General features: G+C 44.7%; 1 protein-coding gene across 1 annotated transcript; it reads right to left on the bottom strand.

The window, feature by feature from the left end:
- Positions 1–4940: 4940 nt before the first annotated feature.
- Positions 4941–8332, bottom strand: LOC103366287 (furin-like). Its single transcript, XM_008293964.1, has 4 exons — positions 8092–8332; positions 7874–7998; positions 6860–6982; positions 4941–5922 (listed from the first exon to the last, which is right to left on the bottom strand). The coding sequence occupies exons 1-4, from the start codon at positions 8298–8300 to the stop codon at positions 5315–5317; spliced, it is 1065 nt and encodes a 354-aa protein (XP_008292186.1). The 5' UTR covers positions 8301–8332; the 3' UTR covers positions 4941–5314.
- Between the last annotated feature and the right edge of the window lie 2683 nt (positions 8333–11015).

The raw sequence follows: 11015 nt of genomic DNA, 5'->3' as shown, positions 1-11015 counted from the left end.
TTCTAGCTGTGAGGCGACGGTGCTAACCACTGAGCCAACTTGCAGCCCCCTAGTTAGCATGTTAGCATTTTTATACCTAAATAACTTTCCAACTTGTAGTACTCGTTTCTATGCCGATGATAAACTCATTAAGCGTGACCAATCTGTACACTCGCTTAAAAATAAATAAATAAAAGAGTGAATTATGATAAATAAAAATAATAATGACAAAGAAAACCTCATTTTAAACACAAAGTTGGAGATGATTTGCATGCAAAAAGAAAAAAAAAACTGCTGGAGTAAAATCATGTGATGAGTTTATTTTGTGCCCCAAACGAGGCAAAATGTTTTAGAAACTATCCGTGTTCTGTGTGTAAACTTTAATCTGCAACATAAGTAGGAACTCCACATGTCCAATAAACGTAAATTAATACATGCAGGAGGGAAAAATTCACTCTTAAATGTGAAGTCGGCTGTATTCGAGCTGAAAAACTCTCCAAACGGTGTATCCAAGTACAGTATCTGAGTAGATGTGCTGTGTTATTTTCCATTATGCTGGGTCATTGTCAAAGTCAGCAGGATTTAATGTCTTGGATCTGTGTCTATGCATAATTTCATGCCGGGGGATCTAATGGTTGTTGGGACGTTTCAGTTTGGATCGAAGTGAGTGACGCTGCTGCTGTAAAATGACTGAATGAAACACTTTTGACTCAGAGAAATAAGAGACATTTTCCCTTTGAACTTCACAAATGGTTTCAAAATTGTTCGAGGCCCCGATCAAATTACTCACCATTTACAGAAATGTTCCCCCCAAAAAAGAAAAAACTCAAAGAAGAAAAATGAAAACAGATTCCAACGTGAGAGCTGAGTAGCTTTTTTTTTTCTTTTCTGTTCCATCTCATGAATTTATTCTGCGACCCGCTGAAGGAGACCTGAACTACGACTTAAGTTGTCCTGCATCCACCGACACTCGCATCAAGAAGCATCCAAGTGAATAAAAACACATTCAAATTTGCATAGATCTTTATTTTTTTTTAGTAGAATCTATAATTGACATCAATTAAATAAAAAGGAGAAAACAAGAGCAAAAAAAAAAAAAAAAATCTTTAAATTACAAGAAAATTACACTGCACCATTCATATAGTACAAAAATAGGCCTTATTTTAGAGTTATGTCCCATGTAAGATAGTCATTCTTGTACATTAATCATAGGTCACAAATCTGTAAGGTACTGTGAGCAGCCACAGGTCAGGAACCTCGCGACGAGGCGGCAGGAAAGCCGACAAGAGTCGACCGAGGCTGCTCCGCTTACCGCCCCTCCATCGCAAAAGTGTTTCATTTCTACTTAACAAGCATGTGCACACACGGACGCGCGCAGATCGGATTCAGCCCTTAAGTTAATGGCGATGGGATACATTCTACCTCCTTCCCTCCACAGCTGCTAAACATACAAGGGTGTCGCCGCGGATCTTCGGAAAAGGCAGAGATGACGGCAAAAACGGGGTTTTCGACGAAACACTTTGAAGACGAGCGAGGGGTTGGATGGGCCGCGACGAACCTGAAAGCAACACGTCGTAATACGAAACAGACAGCATTTAAAATGATTGTCTTTGGTTATGCCAAAGATATTGCTCCTATTAACTCCATCCGACTTCATATCCGTCACTTCAGACTTACATCCTCAAAGCAGGACTGGAGCAACACTGAGCTCCACGTGAGACGAATCGGCCACATAAAGACAAGTCTCCGTCGTGGCCGCACGAGCGAGTCTTTTCCGTATAAAGGGCTCCTCGCGTTACTGCCAGTGGTAGCCTTTTAATTACGAGCCGGCACGATTAGAGAACTTCTTCTTGTTTTTAGTGTGTAGTTTCTATCACATTCGCGCAGTGGAAGGAATGAGCTGGCTGCTAATGGTTTTCCGCAGCTCCTGTGCTTTGGAAGCGCCGGCTACTTAATGCTGCCTGCATTCGTGATTTCCTTAAACACTCGAATGCGCAGAGCTGCGGGTTCATCAGCTGAGAGTTTTCTGGCTGTAGTGAATACAACATCAAGCTACGATGAATAAATCATTCTGTGTGTGCACTCGTGGGGGCCGCAAGAAACTCGTCTCAACACCCCGAAACTATTCTTCCGGGAAGCCGTATGAATCTTGTGCGAGGGGGAAAACGCTCGGTGCACAATGTCGGCGAGGCTGAGAATCAATTAGGCCGCAGTAATTGCAACAAATTGGTCAAAGTCCCACATTATGGTTTCTTCAAAAGAAGCAAACTCGTAAGCATCCAGAGTCGAAGAAAATAGTTTATGGAAGCAATTTTGTTGCTGCATTAGCCCATTATCTGTTGTTTACACACTTCTCACCAAGCTGGGAAGTCAATAAGATTTTGTGGCTCAAGTCTGAGGCTGAAGTTATTACATTTTCAAATTAGCACCCTCCTTAAACTGGGACTAATCAGAGCCTAAATGGCAGTAGGCACTAATGTACATCACACAAAACCCCTGCAGCACACACTCGCCACATTAGCTTTGTTCATTTCTGAGGGCATTTTTCTCCAAATCCACATTCCTCGGATTGGCTTCCAATGCAGGAACCGCCGCGGCGAGCCAAATGTGCTACACCTGCACCAGCCATCTGAGATGAATTAAGCTTCCTGGCTCGGCGCTGCGTTTCAGAGCACACACGCCAATCTTCCTCCATCCTTCTGAAGAGGATTTTTGTTTTTTTTGGCAAGTATTGGGATTGAGAATCATTATTCTTTGTAGCTTTACCGAGTTAAATTTTGTTTTTTCTTAAAGAATAAACGTTTGACTTTTAGAACGAGCTTTTTGCAATTTAAATGACATTCTGCATATTTATGAAAAACAACTTTAGAGAAGGTTTTTTCTAACACGAGCGGTTAAATTAAAAATTAAAATACATTTTGTTTGTGTGCTTCTGCACCTTGTTGCCCTCAAAAGAAGGAAATCATTTGATTGTCAGAACTTAAGAACAAAAAAAAGAAAAAGAGAAAAAGAAAGAAAAACTCCTGGAGGAGCTGCACGGGTAGAGATGGAAAAATAAAACGCCCCCAACAATTTTAGATTGGGTTGGCACTTAAACGCTGACCAGCAAGATCTATTGGACTATTGTTCTAGCCGGTCTATTTCTGTAACAGGTTTTAAAGCCCAGGTGTGAGCGCACATGAATGCTGATCCTAAAGGCAATAATACACTTTTTAGGCGAGATAGGAGCAGAATTTGCGCAGCAGCTTTACAGTTTCTGAATCGCTTATTTTTCCCCAAAAAATCTTTTCCCCCCCTGCGTCTGATTTGACCTCCGTAATCATTTATCAGCTCCTCTAACAGCGTACGAAACCTCGCTGAATGATATGAGAGGTAGATAAAAGGGTGAGCAGCTGCAGCTTTCTGTGCACGTCATCACCATGACAACCTCTCTCAGCGAGCTCCACTTGTTTTTGTAGTGGAAATTAAAAATAATAATAATTTCGACAAAAAAAAAAAAAGCGATCAGTTGGAATCAAAAAAAAAAAAAAATGGCTACACTGGATTAAATAATGAGATGCGTAGTTCAGATGATAACCAGCCTGGGAGGAAAAATCACTTTAAAACAATCTTCCCTAAAGGTGTGATTAAAATCTCTCCGAATAAATAAGTTTGCTGCGGAATCATTCGGAATATAATTAATTGGCGAGTACGCCGAAGACATAATCTGAAATTCAGATTAGACGAGGACTGGAGGGGAAGTGCAGAGAGGAGATGGGGAGTCTCGATGAGCGGCTTTTAAAACAATATTGGAGATCTGAAGAGGAGGGCAGAGCAGAAGCTGCGAGACGAAGGAGGAAACAGAAAAAAAAGCTTCACTTCAGAGGGCAGATAAACATTTCTCATCCTCACATGCGAGACACACACACACACACACTCACACACACACACACACATGCGAGCTAACTTTCAATCATTAAGAGACGAGTGTGTTTGTAGTGTTGATGTGCTCTAACAAAAGGAAAGCCTTGATGTATTGTTACCGCGTCTGCTCCGTCAAGAAATCAATCACAGGTAACTCAACACCTGCCAGCCGCTATGAAAAACTACCGTTGCTCACACGATGTCCTGGGCCTCATCAGCATCTGGGAGCACACCGGGATGCAGGAATTAACTGTGTCTGGGAGGGACGGTGCCTCGGGGCCGATCAAGTGGCCTGTTTTCTTATTATTTCTCAATTGCATGCGCTGGTCCAGATTTTTAAAAAACCAGAATAAGTTCAGTTCATCTGGAATCCCAAAAGGCTGGAGGCAGCTTTTAGTGAGTCACGGTTTGCTCTTGCAGAGATGGAGGAGGTCATTACAGATCGTGTGCACAAAGGGAACAAAAACTGTGCTGGTTTTTTTGAAAAGCTGACTGCATGAAAGACAGATTGTTCTTAAAGCAAATAGCGCTTTTGTCTGGTCGTAAAAAGAGAAGACGTCAGAGACGGGCCCGATCGGGAAGCTCTCGGTGGGTTTTGTTTCTCTGATTGGTGGCGTGCGATTCTAAACGAGCCGAGTCAGCACGTTTCTTCATCAAACCGTCGTGTTTTTAAAAAAATGTGAAGCGAAGTGGTGCTACTCTGAACAGACTGTAGACGTCGGTGTCACTCTGGAGAGAAAAAAAAAATGTTTCCAAATTGGATTTCATGCCTCATAATACAGTTTTTTTTTCTTTTTGTGTTATCGCTGTTTAGTTAAAATACTAAATATGACAGAACCCGCTTAAGCCTCTCCATAAAGGGCACTACACTGTTCATCAGATTTACACGCTCACATTCACACACACACGATTCATTCACACACACACACACACACTTCTCCACTACTCGCATTCAACAATCTCGTCTGGCTACTGCACTGAGACTAATGGAAAGAGGAGGAGAAAAAAAAGAGGAAGAAAGCAAATAATAATCATTTGTTTACTGTAACAAAAAGGAGCTGGAGCTGGAGGGGAAAATGGACTCTGCACAGACAGACACTGTTCGTGATTGAGGGCAAGAGGAGGGAGAGAGCCAGTTTAATAGAAATGCGCCCAAGTGTGAATAGAGCAAAGCTCAGGCCATCCAGAGCTTTGAGAGACAGCAGCTTCCCATCAGGTCTCCCACAGCAGAGTGGAAGACCAGATCCCAGAACGGGGCTCAGATGAGAATCCGATAAGACGGAGAAAGGAAAAGAAAAAAAAAAAAAATGAATGAGAAGATAAAAACCAGCAAAGACTGTGAACAGACAGTTACCACAGCCCTGAATTATCAGACAAATGAGGGTGAGAAGATTTTAAAAGCAGAAGAGAAAAGAGGGACGTGGGGGAGGCATTAAAGAGCACTTTGTGTTTTGATAAAGGCAGTCCTCTCATTCTGGACGTCAAACTCTTCATTTTCGGAGTCTGTGTTCACCCCGTCATCCCCCCAGACTGTCGGGATGCCGCGGTACGACACCACCCTATTCCCCCCGAGGCTGAAGCTGCCCCCGAGGCCACCGCCGGCCTCCAGGGAGGGCAGCTTGATGAGCGCGCCTGAGCGCAGCTGCAGCAGCAGGAAGATGCCGGCGAAGGTGGCGATGATGGCGATGCAGCTGAGCACGGCGATGGTGATGGGCAGCTTGGAGCTGAGCTGAAGCTGTGCTCTCGTGCTGCCCTGGCTCACCATGAAGCTGCCGGTGGTCTCGCGCATGAACTGGTTGAGGTGCAGGCAGGTTCCAGAAATGGGGTCCAGGGAGCTGTGAGGAGGGCAGGACAGGCAGGCCTGAGGGCTGAGGCTGCTGCAGGTCAGGCAGGGCGGCAGGCAGGGCAGGCAGGCGGGGACGGACGCTGGTGGTATGGAGTTTCCCACTGTGTAGTTGACAGGCTGGGAGCCCACTGAGAAGCCTGGTGGACACTGTTTCACACAGCTCTGCTGGAAGAGGTAGTAGCCGCCGTTGCACTCTGCAACACAGAAACAGCAATAAGCAGCCGCGCCCCCCTTTCACCTCCTCGTATGAGTCAGACAAGCCAAAAAAACAGAACCAGGATTCCTGCCCTGACAGTCAGAGCATCGCAGTTAACATGGCTGTCAGGTCGGGTCCAACGGTTCTGCACTGATTCATGTACGGGCTGTTCTACTGCAGGAAAAGTGAAACTAAATGCAATTTTACTTCTAGTCGCCATTTTTTTCTGGCTAAAAACTGATGACAAAGAGCGTTGCTATTTATATGCTGAATGCAGCATTTTTAAATCAACAGACACATTTCCATATGCAGCACATCCAGATGCAGACCATTGCCTATAATGACAATTAGCAGACTGTGGGTACCGGGGGTAACAGAGCCGAACACAGGAGAGCCAACAGAAGGAGGAAAATCCAATTTACTGCTGCATCTTGTCAACTTGTTCAAAAACACAGAGAACTATAGCTGTGTGCCCCAAGTGAGGGAGCGTTGTGTACGACATGACAAGACTCTCACAACATGATGATTATGTGCATACATGATGCTCAGCTCCCCTTTGTGTGTCAGCATGTAGGTGCCTCTGACAGCCTGTAGGGGTCAGACTGTCACTGTTTCAGACCACATGTAGGTGGACTTCACACTTTGCTGGAGCTCAGTCGTGTCTTTAGACCTTGCCTTCAGCACTATTTGGATTTGGTCGGACACAATGGCATGAAGCTCGCTCGGTCCTTTCAATGGGATAATTGTGTGACGCTGCAAAACTGATGTACAAGTAGAACGCAAACAGATGCAGCTGAGCACACACGGGACAATAAATCATCCCATTCACGCTAACCAGACTGCTTCACATGTTACAGCTCAACATGGCTTTCCATTCCCCTCCCCTCAGCAGCTGGAAGTTCTAGCGAGGAGCAGACGGGAAACACTGGTCTTACCGATGCATATCTGCCTCAGATCCAAGGTCTTGCAGTTGCCGTTGAGAGGCTGAGACTTCTCAGAGGAGCTGGAAGATGCTGAGCCGGTACCGTACAGCACCAGGACGAACTGGGTTAGAGTGCCTGAGCGGAGAGGTGGAGATAAAAACTCAGATTAACCGGGGAGAGAAGCAGGCCCGTCAGAAACAGGGAGGCTCCCGCATCGCCGAGGGTGGACTTTGTGAATGTATCCTCTGACTTTTGGATTTTCTGCATAAGGTGACGAAAAATGATTCCTTGACACGAGCTGCAAATTTAAAGACAGAATAATTTCCCTCTGTGCCTAACAAGAGTTATAAAGTGCTCCTCTCTCAAGAATCATTGGAGTGTGGGGCCTTGAGAGAGGCTCTACTTTAGTAAATCACTCGTTACTGAGTGGGGCGGTGTGAGACATTGATCTAAATCTGTAGTTCTGGAGATTTTTTTTGGCTGAACATCACGCTGGGGGTGGACCTGCTGCGTCCAGGTTTGGATGATGCGAGGGAAAACATAAAGACTGCTTTGCCATTCTTCCTACACTGATGGCGGCGGACCTCTACAGAGTCGCCTCCTATAAAAAGAGCAGACACTTTGGATTCAGGAACCTCTTGATCTCTAATCTCCCGGTGCTAAACCTTTAACCGCTGAGCTGAACTGTAGACTCAACAGATTAAAACAAGTTAAATAACATGCACGTATCCAAGCCATTTAAAGCCGTCCTGGTGACCTGGCGCTAAAGACCCATGACAGTTGTCCTCTTCTTTGGTTCACATTGAATATTTTATAGGTCCAAGACTGCAGGTCAGATGGAAATATGAACAAATTCCCTTGAACTCAGAGGACCTGTGATTAGAAAGTCTTTAAATCTTAATCAAAAAAGTAAGGATTGTACTTTGACATCAGGTCGGGATAACTTGGAAAGCTCTGAATTCTAGCTACAAAAACTTATGGCAGAAATGTCTTCATCCCATCTATCAAAGAACAAAGCTGCTTTACCGTAGTCGCTGGCACCGGCCACGTTCTCAATCTCCAGCGTCCACGCCCCGCTGGGGTTCTCGTCCCAGGAGTGGGTGCTCATGAAAGCCCAGTCATTAAAACCCTCCGATGAGTAATCATGAGGCCTGCAGGAAAAGCCAACAAGCTGGAGTGTAAAATATTTCATGTTTACCAACTTGTACTGTATCTGTGCTCGTGTAGTTTTTGTTTTTGTGTACCTGGGGTGGAGCAGAGTGGAGCGTGTACCGGCAGGACTAATGAGGTGGATGGCCAGGTTTCCCCTCCGGTTGTAGGACAGAGTGAGCCGGGCTTGGACGTGCTCTAACGAGGTCACGTGACTGTCTGACCCGATGCAGGCGTCCACGCTCTTGTTAATAGACAAATGGCTGCCGATGTTCCTGTCAAACAAAGAGAAAGGGAAAAACATCAAGAAAGGGGGAAAATATTCATATGTTTGTGTGAAGCCGGAATCATCGCCGGCTTATTCCTCAGAGCTGGATAAGCTACAATCCCCAAAACTGTGAGTGCGACACTTTGCTCGTGCCCACTGTGAAAGCTGCAAAGGGTGAAGACTTTGTGGCCTTGAACAGGATTAGTGTCTCGCAACCTGTAGGACCGCTGTCCTCTGTGCAAGGAAAGCACCCACCTCTTTTAACTCTCCCCCTCCTCCTCCCCCCAAATCCGCTTAGGAGATTACACGCATCCACAACAATTCTCAGGAGGAAGGCACGAGGTTTTAGTGAAACAGTGGCCGAAATTATAGACGAGACGTGACGCGATCATTAAGCTGTCGGGCTGCTTGAAGACGCCGTCTCTCCACACGTCTCAGCATCCACTAAAGGGCTACTTACAGCGAACGGCTTTGACCTTTTGGAGCAGCCTCACATGGGAGAAATCATCTAAAAGGTCAATTTACAGCACTTTCCAGATGCCAGAGAGCCACACAATGATCGGCCAAGTAGCAGTTCAGCACGTTTCTCGTTTGCAAAAAAAAAAAAAACTGTCGTGCTTTTGAGCGGAGTCAGAAAATGTGAGAGAAGGAAAAAAAAAAAGATTTATCGTTGCCAGTTGACCACTGAGGCGCGGGCGTCTGTGATTTAAAGTCTGGAAGAAGCGACGTTCGTGGCACCGTCGCAAACATGGCATCTGTTTTTACAAGCACACAGAGACGGAGCGATATGCTGCAAACCTATAACCAGCAATCTGCCGCGCCGTCGCTGCGGATAATCAACGAGAAAATCTCAAGTCATTTCATAGCGTTCTCATCAAGAAGTGAAAATAAAAGAAAAAACTTTCAGCATCACGAACCCCCGCTGCAGCGGCTTTTCAGAGACACAGTTTTATAGTCGCTCCATAAACATTTTATTTTACTCACACAGTGTGATGCACATTTTCAACTAAAGCGGTTTCATAGAATTCTGGGGAAAACATTTTTTTTTCTTTTCACATCTGTCCTCACAACAGGTGTTTTAATCTGTCGATACGTCGGTTCATAGGAGGTAATTCTATTCACATTTCACACGGCTTGCTTTTGATGTTTGACATATGCTGCATAATAAGGCTGGAAAATTGTGCCAATCACATGCTTATTACATATTGGAGATTCAAAACACGGGTGTTGTATTGTGATTCAGTAAAGCTTCTCAGAACGAACAAGAAAATAAATAAATAAACAAAACACTTGGGGAGCGAGCCAGATCTTAAGCGTTTCCATGCATTTGGCACAGTGTCTTACAGAAATAAGAGGGTTTTTGTAAAATCATAAATCACTTTTTGAAAAGATAGAGAGCGAGAGCTTCCATCTCATGCCATAATCCACTTTTCATTGATACAACATTTTGTATCCCTGGTGGTAATTTGCATAAAAGTTGGGTAAATCCTCTTTAAGAATAAAGTACACGCCAATCATCTCCAGTGTCCGTACAGTCGACGGGAAATCTTTGAAACAAAGCCTGCATTCATTCTTTCTGTCAGACTGCTGAGAGTTTCCTGTTTTGAGGCGCGATCCATTTTCTAAATATAAACACAAGGTATAGTCCCAATAGTGAAAAAAAAAATCAAATCACAGACTGTTGTCACTTCACAACTCATAAACAAGCCTTTTGCTATCACTCAGAGCTTTATTCATCATTTCACTGATGCACAAGTAAAAGGCCGAATGTCACCGTAATCGTGTGTTAAAACGCTGTGATGGTGCAGCTAATGTAAGAATAATAGGATCTCTGCAGAAAAATACTGCGTAAAAAATAATGGAAGCAAGTGACAGTGAGAAAGACGCCGAAGCCGCTATCTGCTCACTTACCGCGAGTCGCTCTTGATAAGTAAGTCGGCTAAACACCCAAAATGTAAATTGAATAACCTGCCTCGACTGCTGTTCCCAGACGCTCGAACCATCTGCTCTGAGCATCTGATAACTGCAGTAAAAGAGAGAGAAACTTCAAACCCGGCGAGAGAAGTGACAGGGAGCGCATAATGAAGAAGAGATGTCAGACCGAGTTTAGACTGTGACACCACGAAAAGAAGGAGTAAAAATGGCTGAGGAGGAATAGTGAGTCTTAACAACCAAAGGAAGCCGCGCATTGACGAATTATTACTTCTGTTTAAAATGCTTCGTCTCAATCAGAGCCTGCATCGGAGTGCACACACACATATATGCATGCATGCACTGCAGGCGTTTCAACAGGAGCCCAGAGCCAAAGCTGAAGATGAAGACATAATGTGTTCCTGCAGCAAAGCATGACAGCTCAGTCACACACGAGCGTCGCACACACCTACGTGTTGTTATGGACCGGTTTAATGTCAGCGTCTCTTTTCACTCGCTGTGCAGCGTCTCATCATGTTACTTAATTACAGCATGAGTTTATGTCAAACAACAATGCAGCAACAAACAGAAACGCTGCCTTTGTGGGTTATTTGATGCGCCGCTTCTTGTCAGTGTGTTGCTGACTGTTGCTGACTTTCACGTCGTCTGTTTCATCATGTGCTCTGAGCATTTTACCCGTTTTAGGTTCATGTTAAGTGGTTGGTAACAGATTTTTTGTAATGTGAGCGAGGCATGTTTTCTTGCCAAGAGGAGACAGACAGCCTGACTTTTAGGCCCCAGTGTGGGTTGAGTTCAAACCTCCACGGCTGGAAGATGAAC

This window comes from Stegastes partitus, unplaced genomic scaffold (assembly GCF_000690725.1).
Source record: "Stegastes partitus isolate 25-593 unplaced genomic scaffold, Stegastes_partitus-1.0.2 Scaffold926, whole genome shotgun sequence".
NCBI lineage: Eukaryota > Metazoa > Chordata > Actinopteri > Pomacentridae > Stegastes > Stegastes partitus.
Note: the sequence above shows the minus strand (reverse complement) of the source record. Positions and strands in the feature narration are given on the sequence as shown.